Source organism: Eriocheir sinensis, chromosome 62 (genome assembly GCF_024679095.1).
Source record: "Eriocheir sinensis breed Jianghai 21 chromosome 62, ASM2467909v1, whole genome shotgun sequence".
NCBI lineage: Eukaryota > Metazoa > Arthropoda > Malacostraca > Decapoda > Varunidae > Eriocheir > Eriocheir sinensis.
Window position 1 is genome coordinate 8,059,363 of NC_066570.1, and position 17,296 is coordinate 8,076,658.

Sequence of the window (17,296 nt, forward strand, 5' to 3'; positions counted from 1 at the left end):
AAAATGATAAATATAATGTGGTGAATACGATAATCTGGCAACGCTGATCAGCTGGTCGGCGAGGAAGCAAGGATGGAGGCGGCGAGGGCTGCGTTGCGGGTGAGTGGGAATAACAACACTCACATAAGTATTACATAGGTAGTCTTGGGGTGTTATTTGGCAAACCTGATTGGTCTGTTTTTAAAGAGGTGACTGTTTTCTGCTCCTTCATGTTGAGAGTTGCGTTGACCCCACTGTCATCACCAGCAGGGCAGCTATAGCCTTGCCTCCCTCACCAACACAGTGTTCATGTAGCTGTTTTAATGTCATGTGCATAGACCACGGGAAGGTTAATATGGAAGTAAGGGTAGCCACCTTGCAATAGGGTAATACTGTTGTTGTATTATATGTTACTTTTCTGAGTGCAGATCAGTAATAGCTGCTGGAAAACTTAAAAGAAACATCAAAATAATTATGTATACAGTTTGTGAGCATAGCCTAGCACATTGTATTTTGGCAGTGGGGAGGTCAGGTCAGGTTGGGGTAGGTTAGACTAAGACATTATAATAGGTTAGATTTAGTTATGTTAGATTTGTTAATTTTGGTTAAGATTCGTTTTAGTACCGTGCCAGCATCTCATTACCTACCTTATGAAACATCAGTAGCCCTTCATATATCTTTTCTACAAACCTTCAACAGTCATGGAAACGCTTTGAAAATCCAATTCAAGGACTTTTTTTTTACTCTTGAAAATAGGGAATAATGTTTACGAAAGTGCGTTGCCTCCTCTGGCGGCGGCCGTGGCAACGGTGCAGCCGGTATTGCGAGAAATAAATCACATATACATTTGGGGGGGGTACCAGGGGGGGCATAGCCCCCCCCCCGTTAGTAGGTCGTAAAGTTCGGTTGGAGTAGTTTGAAAGGTAATTGTGGAGATTCACTCCGCGCCTCCAAAATACGATATCACGCCATCATATTATACTTAAGGGACGAAATACATGTCCCTTAACCATAATATGAAGGCGGAAAAACTTAGAAGTAAAGATAAAGTGGTAGAGGTAGTGAAAAGGCATATTATATATACATACGTACGATGTTTTTGCTGGTGTCGGCGGCGGTGGCAGTGTTGCCAACGATCCGGTTAGTGATGGTACGCTTGGTTAGCGATGGTACGCTAGGTTAGCGATGGTACGTTTAGTTAGTGATTAGCCCATGCATGTGAGACCAGGTCCACCACGTGTGGTTATTTATTTATTATTTTTTTTAGAACACGCACCTTTACCCAAAGGGTTTTGTTAAGGTTTGGGCCAGTTATAGTATTGGGTAAAGGTGCGTGTTCTAAAAAAAATAGATAACCTCGTGTGGTGGACCTGGTCTCACATGCATGGGCTAATGGCTAACTAAACATACTATCGCCAACCTAGCGTACCATCGCTAACCGGATCGTTGGCAACACTGCCACCGCCGCCGACACCAAAACAGTGTGCGTATGTATAATATGCCTTTTCACTACCTTTACCACTTTTTCTTTACTTCTAATTTTTCCGCCTTCATGTTATGGTTAAGGGACATGTATTTCGTCCCTCAGGTATAATATGGAGGCGTAATATCGTATTTTGGAGGTGCGTAGTGAATCTCCACAATTACTGTTTGAATATGCTCCCCGACCCTAAACCCTCTGCTAGCTATTTTGCAGCTGTGGCGGCTGCAGTGTCAGCGTGGCCGCCGCCAGAGGAGGCGACGCACTTTCGTAAACATTATTCCCGATTTTCAAGAGTAAAAAAAAAGTCCTTGAATTGGATTTTCAAAGCGTTTCCATGACTGTTGAAGGTTTGAAGAAAAGATATATGAAGAGATACTGATGTTTCATCAAGTAGATGATGAGATGCTGGCACGGTACTAAAACGAATCTTTACCTTAATTTTAATTGTTCATGATGAATATGTGTGATATGCTTCATGCTGTGCCATTGTTCTCAGTGGTTGCAGAGAAGGCTACCTTCATCTTATTCTCCATATGATTTGCTAGATTGTGTTCATAAACTTTATACATCAATACTTTGAAGTTTCTTTAGTTTTCCAGAAGCTAGTAATTATTGCACTGCATTCAGAGAATTGAAATAAGATACAGTATCTGTATTAATCTCGTCCAAGATGGCTGTGTATTTCCATATTAGCTGTTATATTTTTTAAGTTCAATTGTTTACAGTTAATATGTGTGATATGTTTTGCATTGCACTGTTGTTGTCAATGGCAGCAGAGGAGACTTTGTTAGTCTCCATATTCCAATCTGTTCCATACTAAGGTCTCATATATTGCCTTACTTCTCTAGTTTTGCTGCAGTGTTATATATATTTTGTCTACCAGTAATGTGGTAAATGTATAGTTTAGCTCCACCACCTTTAACCCTTTCTTTGCGCGTGGTGCGAGACGTGACTATTAGCCCAGGCGCAGTCGGGCAGCCCAATGGGGGGTCTCTTTTAACCTCTGTATCTCAAAAACTATTCATCACAGCCTAAAACTAAAAACACCATTGGAAAGAGGAGGCCCAGATCTTATGCACTCCACATGGTCTGTTTTTACTCTTGCTCATTTTCATTGTGTGACACTTCATTGAACTCCATTTCCTATTCTTTATGCTGGGATCACACATCTACGGTTTTGCCTCTGCAACTTACTGCGATACTGAAAATGTGAAAAAAATGGTGAAATCGCAATCTACTATGCTCTCACTGTAACACTCATAACAGGAATCGCATAGAGTCTTTCCGAAGCGTAGCGGTGTTGCCACGTATCGCGGGTAATCACGCGATGCAGCCACCACTGCGATTTTTGGGGGAATATTCAAAACAGATCGCAAGTTGCCTCTGTGAGTCCCATATCGCTCGACTCATCGCAGTGTGATCGAAGTGTGAACACATTGAAAGCACAGCACACTGCGACTCGGCAACGATATCATTGCAGTGATTGCAGTGGCCTGCAATAAATTGTTGGCGAATCTATCAACTTTCTCATCGTGAGATGTGACAACGAGGTATTGCAGCGGCGTCTCCTATAAATAAGCTGGGCAAGCGACGCTCCCTCGCTAGTTTCCACACTGCCGTGCTCTGGTGGCGACTGCCTCTTGCTCTGCCAACCACCGCTCCTGCCCACAGTGTGGCACACAATGTCTTGTCCCCTTCAGGACCCCTTCTACATCATGCCGAAGGAAAGGAAAGACAGCAAACCCCCCAAAAGACCAAAGTCTCTCCACCAGCCCTCACATTTACCAATCCACCAAGCCCCAAACCACCACCATCATCGTCAACATCGTCCAACACACCCTCAACACCAGACGACCAACCTGCTGTGGAGATATTGGCCACCTACCATTCTGTGGAAGTAATCGGGAATCCACAGGAAGTTATACAGGCGCTGCCAGCTCCTCCACCCCCACCAGCACCAGTTTTACAGAAACAAAATGAGTCCGATCCAGAGTGGCCTGTCTGAGCAGAAAGTGAGGAGGAGGATGCCGACGAAGAAGTCAGAGGGCCAGGCGACATGTGGAAAGAGGAAGAGGCCGCTGTCCCTGCCGGCAGAGGTTGAGAGGGAACTAGGAATGGCTGCTGGGATTGAACAAAGACTCCGACTCCGAGGCAACAGCTCCCACATCCACGAACATAAATTTATAATCTGCATCCTCAACAGCCAGCAGGACCACCGAAAAGAACTTCTTGTAATTATAGTAGTGTGAACCACTAAACTCTGGATTCCTGATGCATATGTGTTTCCCGTTATTGCACCCAGGGTGTGGGGGAAATTCCAGCATTCTTGGGACCCATTGGCAATCTCTATCCAACCCTCCACCGAGTCTGGTATTTGCTGGAATTCATCTCCAAATGCAGCAACTAAGGCTCTGCACATCTCAGGAACAACAAGGAAGATGGTGTTGGGTGCCACACGAAATGCATAACCAAGGCTCTTGCAGGAATTCCCTGTTGCAAGGAATCTGAGGGTTATAGCAACACGTAAGCCAGGGTCCAAGGGCTTCCTCCAGAACATCGTCGTCTTTTCGATGTAGGGTCGAACACGCTCCACTATCTCGTTAAACATGGTCTCAGTGATGTGGATGAAGTTATGGTAGAGCAGAGGGTCCTCGTCAGCCAGCTCACGCATCAGGTTTTGATAGTGGCCTTTGGTGGCTCGTCACCCAAGTACTTCGGGCCTTCCTTTTCTTCCTTTTCTGTATCAGTTGTACAACATATTGGAGGGTTATTATGTGCAATCTCAAAGACCACTACTATAGCTGCCATTAGCTGAGGATTCTTCACAATGTCACTGTCGATAAAGTCAGTGAGGTTCATGGTGTTGGCGTTGCTACTGCAGGGGTAGATTGGTTAGTGTACAAGCAGGTGGGCCCACCCCTCATTCATATCCCTGTGGGGACACCCAGCAGGTGGTCACGATTAATTGCAGTACATCGTTGCAAAGTCGAATTAGAAACGAGAGCCAGTCGAACAGCATTCTTTATCCATTGCAATAATCGTGCATACGTTGCAAGTGCTCACGATGTGCTCACGACGAATCCCTGCATGAGTTTGCGATAATTGCAGTAAGCTGCGATATGCACCCGATCTTTCGTCACTTCGCCTGCAATGATTGCAGAGGTCTATGACTAACCGAATGGAGACTGAGCACACGTAATAGATCATGAGATCTTTCTTGTCGCAACAAATCGCGCTTCTCAGGTGGCGACCGAGCTGAGACTATAACATTTTCAGTATCGCAGTTAGTCGCGGAGGCAAAATCGCAGATGTGTGATCCCAGCATTACTCCTCTGCTTCTGAGTGTTTGGTCTTTGTAACCATTTCCAAGCAACCCTTGACCCTTACTTTGCAGTGATGTTCTGATTTTTTTTTTTTTTCATGGGGGAATGTCTTATATGCCAGAAAATCTGGTATTTGTTATTTCATAAGATGGAAATTTTTGAGTTATGGTCAAATTTGTCTTTAATGTTTGACTCATAATATTTAGGGCAATAAAGCTTATCAATTTTGTGTAAAATTTTATTTCTTATGTTTTCACCTTTTTATATCTTTCTTGTTTCATGCACCTTTTTAAAGAACAAATGGAAAATATAGTAAAAAAAAAAGAGTCCCTGTGAAGGAATTATTTTACCCCCAAAAGGGGAGTTCCTCAGGTTGGATGGAAGGGACCTATTTACATTTTTTGTTACCCTCTCTGCAAAATTATATAAAAAAAATTCTGCGGTTTGCTGCCTTTTCATCTTATTTTACAGGACTATTTTGCTGTGATTACTGATCAGCTATTCCAAACAAGCACAACAGTAATTAATTATTGCTTCCAACAGATGGTGAAGCCACACATCCCAATGATTAAATTTCGGAAAGGCAGCCCCATGGAGCTGGGTGAGATTGATTACTTTTTTCTCTGTAAAGTCATGAATTTTTTTTATTTCTGCACATAACTGGCAAGTTTAAGTATCCAAGCATTCCATCTTACTGCTGAAGTACTCTTTTTCAAATTCTACAATGGACATCATTGCTGAAATTTCACTTAATTGAACTTGAGAAATATCTTGAAGAATGTGACAATAAAACTTCTTGTCTACTTGGGTAATACTGAGGCTCTTGTGTAAGGTGTATATTTGTTCCAGTCCGAGGTGGCGGTGCACCAGGTGGTATGGCTGGACCCTCACCATCAGGAGCAGCAGCCACCCAAGCCCCCGAGTCCTGGAAGAGTGGGAGGTCCCTCTGAAGTACCGCAGGGCTACAATCACTGAGGAGGAAATTGAATATATAAATGTAAGGTCTACAACTCTTATTTCTTGTAAAAGTCTACTATAAGATTCTGTCTGTCTAATCGCTGATGCCCTGTTCCCTCATGGTAACTTCCATCAAGGAGATGGCCATGGCAGAAGTGTCCCAAACTTTCTGTGCTCAAGTAAAACTTTGTTAATTCAATGTCTACTGGATTGGTATTTTCAATTGTTTAATTCTTGAGAGAAGGAAATTATAATGTGAAAAACACATGTCTGAATTCTTGAAGGGTATTCCCTTCAAGAATTTTGATTATTTAATTTTAATTTTTTTTTTTTTTACTTCCTTGCCTTAAAGATTTCAGATGAGAGATCTTTGAATCAATGGAGCTTCAATTAATAAACACCTATTGTACTGTTCTATTAAATGCACACGAGCCTTGATATAACATACAAAATGTGAAATTAACTGGTCCACTTTTTCCATCAATATAAGACTAAAAATTTTAGCAAACGTCTTGAACACCAAATGTTGCACTACTTATTGATGCTGGTCAACCCCAGCCCATAATGGGACAGGCAAATGTTTTTATTAGGTATAGTTTTTGTAAAATTGTTCTCAGATTATGATATTTTATGCTGCTTTCAGGTAATGGAATTTTTTTATTAGGAATAGTTTGTATAAAATCGCTCTTGGTGTTTTTTGGCGTGTCTAGAGGCTTTTTTTGGGGAGTGGACTAAAAACATTTGTGGAAATTCACTATTCGCAGGGACCTATGTCCCCTACCCTCCTCCCAAATAACTGGGTACAGATGTACGTTCATTTTTTAGTCAAAGCAAAAATTCACACCTGCAGAGGTACCATTTCTCCATGGAAAGTTTCCTGCTACTATAGTATAGATCCTGGAAAAAGGGCACTTCCTCTGGAAAGTGCATTACCACTTCGATAAAAAAAGTGGACAATAGAACAAATATGCATCTGTTCCCCGTATTTTATTTGCAGGGTTAAGGGACACAGACCCCTGCAAATAGAAAATTTCCATGAATGTTTGGCATGCCCCCCAAAAAAGCCTCTAGGCCTCTAAGAAAACGGACTTTTTTTTTCCCCAGGCTTGTGGAGAGAACGCCAATCATTCATGGAAATTCAATGTTAACGGGTGCTGTGGCCCCTAGCTCCCGCGAATAATGGGGAACAGATGTATGTTTGTGCTATAATCCCTTTTTTTTTTTTTTTTTTTATTATATTTTTTTATTGAGGTGAAAATGCACTCGCCAGAAGAGATGCCCTTTTTCCAGTATAGTATAGTACCAGGAAATTTTCTGTGGAAGAGTACCTCTGCAGGCAAGTGTATTTTTGCCTCGATTAAAACGGACTATAGAACGAACATGCTCTGTCCTCTGTTATTTTGGGGTGGTTAGGGGTTATGGATCCCGACGAATAGTGAATCTCTGCGAATGTTTGGTGCACTTCCCCAAAAAGCCTTAGACGTGCCAAAAAACAGAGAGCGATTTTACACAAACTATTCCTAATAAAAAATTTCCATTACCAGAAAGCAACATGAAATATCATAATTAGCATCATTGATCAATTATACATACTATAAAGGCAAGGTAAAGGTGGGTGCATACACTATAACTTTGTTTGGCTGCTGTGCTCATTTCCATACCTTTGGTCCTTGAGCCTGTGGTAGGTATGAACCAATTACCTCAGGACACAGGCCAGTGTGAAATCTGTGATTGCCACAGTTCACCTTCCCCAGGTACCCATTTATTTATCAGTCTGAAAGGGAGGATGGACAGCTGGGTGAGCTGCATGCTGGCTGCCTGGGCCTGGATTCGAACCTGGGCCCGAGGAGTCATAGCTAGGCATGTTGACCATTGCTCCACGGAGGTACTACAAACGTACTTATTACTATACACACTATAAATATATATAACACAGTGAATGAAGAAAAAGACTTAGGAATTATAATACAAGATACTGTATTTCCCGCCATATAAGACGCACATAAAAAAAAAAATCTAAAAATCACCCTGCGTCTTATATGCCGATAGTTAGGTTTTGGTAGGCCTAGAGGTTATTGTTACTGGTAGATCCCAGATGTCCCCAGAATGAAATATACTGTATTTTGCGGTGTGTAACGCGCACTTTTTTTCACTCAAAATGCCAAAAAGTTACCCCTGCACGGTATACGCCGAAGGTACAAATTTTGATTGGTTTAAATAATGAATAGTGTGATGCAATAGAAAAGGAAAGTGTGAATAGTCAGAAGAGAGGAGGACAACATGACCATTCAGGTCACAAGAAGAAGAGGTGCCACACACGGGAGCCGAGGCGCGGCGTCAACATGAAACACAACACCCCCGCGGCGCACCAGTCACCAGGGTACCTTGGTGGTGATGGTTAAAACGGCTATTACACGGGAACAAAATCGATGGAGCAGGGTGCTGCTTGACATGACTGTTCGGCAATCGTTGGGTGGACTTGGGCAGATTAGTCTGGAGGTATTTCTGCTGTGCAGCGGCCCGGTCAGGTGACGTTTTCTGTGATACATGTTTGAAAGAACGTTTATCCGTGGATGACTAAAGTGTGTATTGTAAATGCATTTGTTTCTCATTGTAAAAATAACTATATTAAAACATATGATTGAAAAAATTAATCAACATCTATTTCTGCTTGAAAGTAGGTATACGGTCCCTGAGAGTCAAGATTAAGACCAATTGCTTGCCCATCGAATGTAGCATCCCCGTGTGATTAGTTCCCTCAGTAGCTCGGTGAAAGTTACCGCCTGCATACTGCGCAGTGAGTGAATCTACCCACCAACCCTTTTGTTTGCCATTTCAAAGTCACAGTTTCTCGGGGCAAGAGCACTGTAATTCTTCAACCAACAGTGGAACACTTTGAACACAGAGCAACATACAGTATCATATTCATAATATTGTAAATAAGGTGGCTGAATGTAATACTACATACACATCAAGTTCGGTGAAAATGTGGAGTTTTTATATTTTTTTCTAAATATATCTTGCCAAATTATAGGTGCATCTTATATGGTGGGAAATACAGTATACTGACGACTGAGAAGCACATAAATAAGATATTTGGAGAAACATACAGTTTGCTGCAAAATATTAGTGTGACATTTCACTACTTAGATGGGGACACGATGAAGAAAATAATAACATCGATTAGACCAAGGTTAGAGTATGCAGTGGCTGTGTGTGCGTGTGTGTGTGTGTGTGAGAGAGAGAGGAAGGCAATCATCTTCCTTTTTCAAATATGATCTATAACATTCAGATATAAAAATAAAAAAAGCGTACTATATTGTATACTAAAAAAAAAAAACATAGTTGAATTAAACTATTATCTGTATTTTAGAAATCTTATAAACTGAAAATCACACATTGACGCACCTATGGATGATAATACTAAAATGCCTGAATCGTGTTGTGTTATTTGGCGTCCCCACTGTTAGAAGCTGGCTTTTGTTTACAAACACTGGTCTTTCAAGATGTTCAGATTCAGCAGCGATTTGCAGTCTCACAAAGCTTTTTAACTGCAGTTATGAAGGCTGAATCAGACATGCAGTACCACTAATATTTGTTCTCTGTTTCTAGAAATCCACACTGCACGAGTGGTATTTATATGTACAGAGTCGTTCCAGAAACAGCGAGGATGGTGGTACTGTATGTCTGATTCAGCCTTCCAGCAACTCTTAATGTGTTAAAAAGCTTTGTGAGACTGTACAGGGCTACGCTTACTGGTCTGAACATGCGCAGTTCATGAGAAACCAGTGTATGTAAACATTTGACGGTGGGGACGCCTAATAACACAACACCAGTTCAGGTGTTTCTAATATTACCATCCATATGTATGTGTCAACGTGTGGTTTTCAGGTTTTGTAGGTTTTCTAAAATACAGATAATGAAAGTTTGAATCTTTTTTATTTGAAATATCAATATAGTATCGCTTTCGCCTATTGGACTTATCGCTAGCTAGTATCAGAATTGTGGATTTATATCGAGTATCAGTTATCGCCTATATTTGTGTCTCCAGTTAACGAATATCGGTTATCACCGATAAGGTTTTCCATTATCAGTTATCGGTTATCGGGAATAAGGTTTTCTGTTATCGTGCCCAGCTATGGCAATTTCCCACTTGCTAGTGCTCTTCTTGATGTGAATAAAACCCACATTTGCAGACAAAAAATGCATATTTACCAAACAGTTTGGGTGGACGCTACCACCATCTTCAGTGGTAAGAAGCAGGAGAGGAAGTGAGGAAAGTCAGTACAGATCACACACACACAGATTAGATGGTGAGAAATGGAGGGAAGGGTCGAGGAACAGCAAGCTGAAACTTAAAGAGGCGCCTCCCCCTCTCTCTCACACACAGGGAGGAGGTATAAGGAAGGAAGAAAGAACAGACAGCGGCGTGGATGTCCGTCCGCCTGAGCCTCACGCAGAGTCCCAGAGCTCGCTCGCTCTCTCACACACACTTTGAAGGGAAAAGGTATAAGGAAGAAAAAATGGGAACAGAGATAGCGAAATGAATATGAGGTGGAGGCATGGAGGGGGAGACCGGAGCTCCCACGTCCTTGAGCTGAGGGGGCGGTGAGACAATGCACTATATAGCCAAGCACTTGGCAACTCGAGGGAAGAGGAACTCCACACACATACAAATGTATCATTTCTTTCTCATTATTTGTTATTTTCAGTTAGAATTGATTGTTACTGTCGAGTACAAATGCGCGCAAGACACACTTACGTTATTACACAATAATTACATTGAAAGCCAAATAAGACACCGTATCATATCCGATCTATATCCTAAAAATAATTGTACAATATCTTGGGTGAAATAACTCGTGCTGGTTAAAGTGAGCCAGGACGCTGTATACGCATCCCTGTATATGCTACGGAGCGCGCAAGGACGCTGTATACACGTCCTCGTGTTGAAGGGGTTAATAAAATACCTTTATAGGTATTTCATTTGCCACGTGTCGTCCATTAAATAAAATGTCTTTGAATTTCAGAGAGGAGGTCCAGCCTAAAGGTGTTGTCTCTACCCAGGATGATGTACATAAAACTTATTGTTAATGATTTAATGTTAAGTAAAATGATCAATAAAATGAATGCCTATCATCTTGTATTTCTCTTCCAACTTTCTACTTCCAACCTGAACCCTGGCTACTCACCATATCCTTGGCTTATGGCCCCATGGGTTCACAGTGGCAGGGTGTGCTGGTCTGGCATACAGATGGCCTGAGCCACCTGGCTTGGTGTGGTAGGCAGGATGGTGATAGGCAAGTCCCACACCATGGTCTCAATATCTAAAGTGCTTGGTGCACGCCATTCCACCTGATCCTCCTTGCTAGCACAAGGTGAAGGTCCGTGAACTTCTGTCACACTGGTCACAAACTCAAAGTGCAGATGCCACTGAAGACTCACTGTGGGTTAAGGAGTGATCTCAGTTGTATTTCACATTTTCCTTGATGTGACAAATGGAGTTTAGGTGTCACTTTTTCTGAACATTAAATCTGAATCAAATTACCCATCTATTATTTTAACAATACTTATGAAATTTACCACGCAGAAAACTGTTACCCTAACTTTACAACTAAGATAAATGGAGCATGAGCTGGAAAAATGTGTCACTATAAAAATCTGCCTAAGCTGGCCACCAGCACCCTTCAAGAAAATGAGGGCCCTATAGGCCTTAATCTACTGATATCTTAAATGTGCTCCTTATAAAATGGTACCTGAATCAAAGTTAGTACAGGGAGATTAATAGTGGCACACTTTTTTTAGGTTTATATTATTTCATGGGCTAGTGGTTATGAAGCCTAACTACGAATCCACGGCCCTAGGTTCGATCCCAGCCCAGGCAGTCAATGTCCAGCTGCTCAACCTCCCTTTTTGGGTGGTCCATAAATGGATATCTGGGGAAACCTGGAGAAGGTAAACAGCAGTAACCCAGCTGTCATGCTTGCCCTGTCGTTGGGGGTTCTAACTCTCCACAAGTTCAAGGGCCAATGAGATGGAAATGGAGGCCAAGTGCAACTTAGGGTATGCCTACAATTTTACCTTACTACATAATCAGAACTAAAGGAATGAAATGACAGAAGGGACAGTAGGCTGATGATCCTAATCCATTAGACAAATCAAAAACAATCAGCTGTCTATTGGACTTAAACTTAATGCATGGAATAACCACTTGGTAATTATCTGCCATAGCATGGTTAGTTTAAATTTAATATCTTTCAGTAAAATGTTACTTAGAGGAATTACCCTATGCAATACAGCACATACTTATCACCCCCTGTCACTCTGTATATAATCATAACTTCTAAGAAGATACAGGGTCCAATCTTAAGTGTTGTATAAACTTTTCACATTTGAAAATTATGTGAAATGGAATTTTAATATCAACTCAACCTTCTACAATTTATAACTCACCCATATCAGTTGTAAAGGTTGGAGTGATGTGCAAAGGGATAGGAAGGAGGAGGTGTGTGTGGGAAAGATTTAGGCACACTTCATGGGCCTTGCTGTAAGGCACCAACATAGGCTTCTGTGATGTACGCTGTCGACAAGACTCTGCAATGACCTCTTCACTCTGCAGGGTAACTGAATACTGGAAAGATAAAGGGACATATAGGCACACTCTGGAATTGAGGCCCTGCGAGCAAAAACATACAAAGCACCATTTTTTAAAAAGCGGGAAATCGCGTTTAAAGTTTTGCAATGTTTAAATTATCATAACTTCATTGGTTTTTAAGGTAGACACTTCAATCAAAGGCGTAAATTTGTGGGAAATTTTGGGGAAAATATATGGATTTAGGATAAATTGGAGGCTTCTTTCTCTTCTTGTTTCTTGTTGTGCTCTTTGTTCAGTTCAGCTGTGACATTGTCACCATGTAGTCGCGTTCATTATTGTCGCCTTGTTTATCACTATTGACGTCATGGAAGGTGACCCGAGTGATGACGTTTTTAATTTATTTTTTTTGTGTTCACCTTTATCATCATCTGATTTTGGCATGCTATACTTTTCTGGAAAGCTCTATGCCTAAGCTACAACATATTGAAATTTCAGGTCACTAGGTCTGTTTTTAATGTTTTAGAGCCAAAATACTAAAAATAAGCTAAATCCATATAAAAAAGTTAGCAGTTAGCATTAGCTTCCACTAATTTCTTTATCGGTTTAGTGTAAGCAAAGCTAACTTTTTAGTTAGTGGATTACCACTTAGCGAAGCTAACTTTTCGATTAGCGGTGCCCACCACTGCCCTATTCTTCGACAACACTCAGCTGTCACCTTCTTCAACACTAAATAACCTTGGTCTATCCTTAGCTCGAAATCTTAACTGGAAACTTCACATCTCCTTTCTCACTAAATCAGCTTCCTCGAGGTTGGACGTTCTGTATCGTCTCCGCCAGTTCTTCTCCCCTGCACAGATGCTTTCCATATAAAAGGGCCTTGTACGCCCTTGTATGGAGTATGCATCTCATGGGTGGGGGGGCTCCACTCTCACAGCTCTCTTGGACAGAGTGGAGTCTAAGGCTTTTTATCTCATCAGCTCCCCTCCTCTTACTGACAGCCTTCTACCTCTTACATTCCACTGCCATGTTGCATCTCTTTCTATCTTCTATCGATATTTTCATGCTGACTGCTCTTTTGAACTTGCTAACTGCATGCCTCCCCCCCTCCCGCTGCCCCGCTGCACACGACTTTCTACTCAAGCTCATCCCTATACTGTCAAAAACCTTTATGCAAGAGTTAACCATCATCTCCATTCTTTCATCCCTTCACTGGTAAGCTCCGGAACAGCCTTCCTTCGTCTATATTTCCTCCTGCCTATGAAGAGTGTATCAAGACACCTCTCCATCCGAAATTGACTTCTCTTTTGGCCACTCTATACTTTTCGCTATATGGGAGCAACAGTTATAGTCTGGCTCACCTAAATGTGCGGTTGTGTCTGTGGCCTGTGAGGAACAAGCGGGAGTACAGCATTCCCACATTTTTAACCCCACATTCTCTCTCTCTCTCTCTCTCTCTCTCTCTCTCTCTCTCTGTGGCGCTACAGCCACGAGGATTTGAATGTATTTTTTTCTTACTTATGTCAGCTTATTTTAACGTACATTCCTTCACGATACAATCTAAATATAATTGTGAAACTACTTACACATCCCATAACGAAAGGGAAACTCAATAATAAGTATAGCATTTTTTTAGCAACACTTACAAATATGTATGTCACGTTTCTTGTTTCTTTATATGCTTATAAATATCTTGTCCATAATAGGTTAACTGTTCTTTCATACGTTATAATACTAAGATTAAATGTATATGCATATTTGTTGATCATATTTGCCAGGGTTTTACTTATATTAGAACATTTCTACATCGCAGGCTGGGAGACACGCGATAAGGCTGTACAAGGGGACCCCCTACGCTGAACCCACCCACAACCGCACGTTTAGCCGAGCCAGACTATAGTGGGCTTTTTTTTTTTTTTTTTTTTTTTTTTTTTTTATTATTGTTGCCCTCGAGTTGCTGTGCTGAAAAAAAAAAATAATAATAATAATAATAATATGTAAACTTTAATGTGGACTATTGCTGGTGCCTCAACATACCTGGACACAAGGAATCTCTGCTTCACTGAAGTCAAAGGTGGCTACAATGTCCTCGCCTAGTCTGAAGCTTGATTTGTAAATGCAGAACCTCACCACTTTTCCCCTTGTGTTGGTAATGTTGTACTGGCTGAGGCTTTTACGAGTTGATGCATTCTGAGGGCAGTAACAAATTGCATGAAAGAATAAAGCAACACAGATATCTGCCTACAAGTTAATAGCTGAGCAAAAGGAGCAGTTATCACTTACTGGAATGCATTCTCAGTGGTTTTATCAACCAACATGAGTAAAATATGCTGTGTATTGGATTCTTTTAATTGACATCAACTGCTTTCTTTTTCATACTAGATCAACAAAAATGAAGTTCTGGAGAAATATTTGGCCTTGTGGCAGAAATCATGGTAATAATTAATTTTAAAAGTTTGATACTTCCTACTGTAAGAATTTGGTTAGGCAGAACATGTTTGGCTTAGTTTCAAACAGATAAGAGATGCATGATTTTCAGGAATTGTAAGACTTGAGCACCTCTCATGAGATGTATTTATATTTAATAACTCAAGAACAAGTTAGGTTGAGCCAGTTTAATCTAAAAAAAGCAGAATGTATTCTTCCATTTCACAGTTTTGCAGACATTGATAAATAAAAAAAAATATTTAGGCAACTTTTCAAGTCATCATTCATATGGTTTGACTTGGGAACATCTTGTTTTCTGTGCAGTAAAGGATGTTGTTAAAGTTGTGTGTTTGGATCTTAAAAAGTGGGGAAATAAATAAAAGGACGCATACCTGAACCACATAATTCAAATTAAATAAATCATAGGCATGAATTTACATTCTGATCTCCCTAGATCCTACATCACCACTAAGCCTAAAATCTGGTCAAAATTATGGGTACTTAGCTGTAACTTACAGATCTGAAGGAGTATTTGTTGAGGTAATCTTTTTTAAAAGAGGATAATAGGTAGTGTGAACAGCTGGGTGACTGTGATTCTGCCTTAATTTAAGATATAATTCTCACAAATGAGAAACTGAAGTAAAATTCAAGTTGGAGGAGACTGACTGAAGTGGTCTGGTCTCCATGCTGTCTGCTGATGGTCTAAACAAAAATGTGGCAGCTCCTCCTATCGGTGGCTCAGAAGACTGCCACGCCACAGGCAAGAGACTGAGCTCATGAATTTATATGATAAGTATTTACCATTAACTCCAATAACTAATTTACCCATCACCAGACTTACATCAATAAATATGCACAAATTTATAATAATTGGAGTAATTTCCACACAAGTAGCTTAAGGGGAAAAATACAAAAAAACCCTGCTAAGTGCTGCACTCATTAACCCTTTAGCTGCAACATGTGGGTATGCCTGCACTGAAAAACATTGTCCTCTGGTGTGACATGCAGGTATATTTGACAGCCATTAAAACAAATTTCCCTTAGCTGCATAATTCAGGTATACTTGTTTGATCTTGGAGTCTGCACCACTGAGTGCTCACTACCAATGATGGAAAGCAAGGCAAACTACAGCAAGCAAGAACAAGGGAGTTGTCCCAATTTTGTTAAATATTTTGTCTTTTCTTTAATCATCATTGCATCTTGTGCCATTCTTACATCTTCAATATTATGTCACAAGGTAATATGTACAGGCAGGAAAAGAAGTAATAAGCTGCCATTAAGCTTATGTGGAATTTTACCAAGAAAGGTCCGTGATGCACTTGTTCTGTACATGTGTGGTGATTTTGCAACTGTTTTTAAACGTTATACTCTGGCCATTTACAGGTCAGGAATTTACAAGTAAGCCTCAGAAGAGAGACATTGCTAACTACTGTTGTGTTGTACAGTAATAAACCAGATCAGATCTGAGGTCCCAGCCAAGACTGGGATTTTTGTATTGAAGTAGCATTAGTGAATGGTTGTTTTTGTTACAATACACAAAACCCCACAGACACTGGGTGAAAGGAATTCAGAGAACAAGTGCTAATTAGGTTATTGACTTGGCATTCTAGAAAGCAGGGTTGGAACAAAATCATGATTTTTTTCTATAATTTTTTTTTTTTAATTTGATTCAAATCAGATTTTTATTTAACCCCTTGACTGCGGATTTCCTATAAGCAGACCTCACCAAGCTACAGGAATGGAACAAAAAATGGCTGCTACAATTAAATGAAAAAAATGTAAAGTCCTGCACCTTGGGAAGGGATATCCAGCACACCAATACTATATGGGAAACACTCCACTATCCACCACAGAGGCAGAGGAAGACCTGGGAGTATGAGGTACCAGGCTACCAGTGAAGGCAAAATCTGTGCCAATCGCAGCGGACAGGTTAAATGGATTTATTTGGCTTAATTTTTTTTTTTTTTGCATTAATCCTTGTTTGTTTCCAATGATTATTTGTTTCAGTCTTATGAGGCCATTTTCTTGTATTAAACTTGGCATATGTTAAATGTTCAAAGGAAGGCAGAGGTAAGTGTAAGTGGAGGCAAGCGCTGCAATACCAATGTGTAGACAGGACACCTTGGGTGATATTATGAAAAATATCACATCCTGCCCAAGTACAAACAACACTACAAGTTCAGTGATGCATAATGAGCATAAGTGTCAAGCTAAACAATAAAAATATGAATGAAACGTCTCTATGCTTAATTTTTTACAAGTAATGAATTCAGCATTTTACCATATAAATTGTGCAAGATCTATACAAGGTACATATTTATGAAAATATGAAAGTCATATGGGCAAATTAAAAGATAATGGCATGATGAAAAGATGTGAAATGTTGTGGGTCGGTATTTTTTTAGTAGAAAATTGACAATTTTCATAAACCTGCCCAAAATCTTAAGACGCATCTAAAGGGTTAAAAGAAAAGATAGCTGGAGTAGCTAAAAGAGAGGTGTCTTGATACTCCCTTGTTGAAAGAGTTCAAGTCAT

At 40.6% G+C, this 17,296-nt stretch overlaps 1 protein-coding gene and 1 long non-coding RNA gene across 3 annotated transcripts in view; one reads left to right on the top strand and one right to left on the bottom strand.

Moving 5' to 3' along the window:
- On the top strand, positions 1–10,879 carry LOC126986735 (uncharacterized). The gene is made up of 4 exons (XR_007739921.1): positions 1–99; positions 5,329–5,386; positions 5,635–5,782; positions 10,773–10,879. It is a non-coding gene; the product is annotated as an uncharacterized LOC126986735 (long non-coding RNA).
- The window catches only part of LOC126986732 (RAB6A-GEF complex partner protein 2-like), a 24,464-nt gene continuing 12,868 nt past the window's right edge, over positions 5,701–17,296 (bottom strand). The window contains exons 7-10 of one of the 2 annotated variants that reach the window (XM_050843105.1): positions 14,372–14,524; positions 12,196–12,373; positions 10,935–11,186; positions 5,701–5,756 (exon numbers count right to left, since the gene is read on the bottom strand). In XM_050843105.1, coding sequence (XP_050699062.1) covers positions 10,963–11,186; positions 12,196–12,373; positions 14,372–14,524 — 555 coding nt within the window. In that variant the 3' untranslated portion in view covers positions 5,701–5,756; positions 10,935–10,962. Of the gene's footprint in view, positions 5,757–10,934; positions 11,187–12,195; positions 12,374–14,371; positions 14,525–17,296 lie in introns of those variants that run through there. The other variant, XM_050843106.1, reaches the window with a different exon arrangement.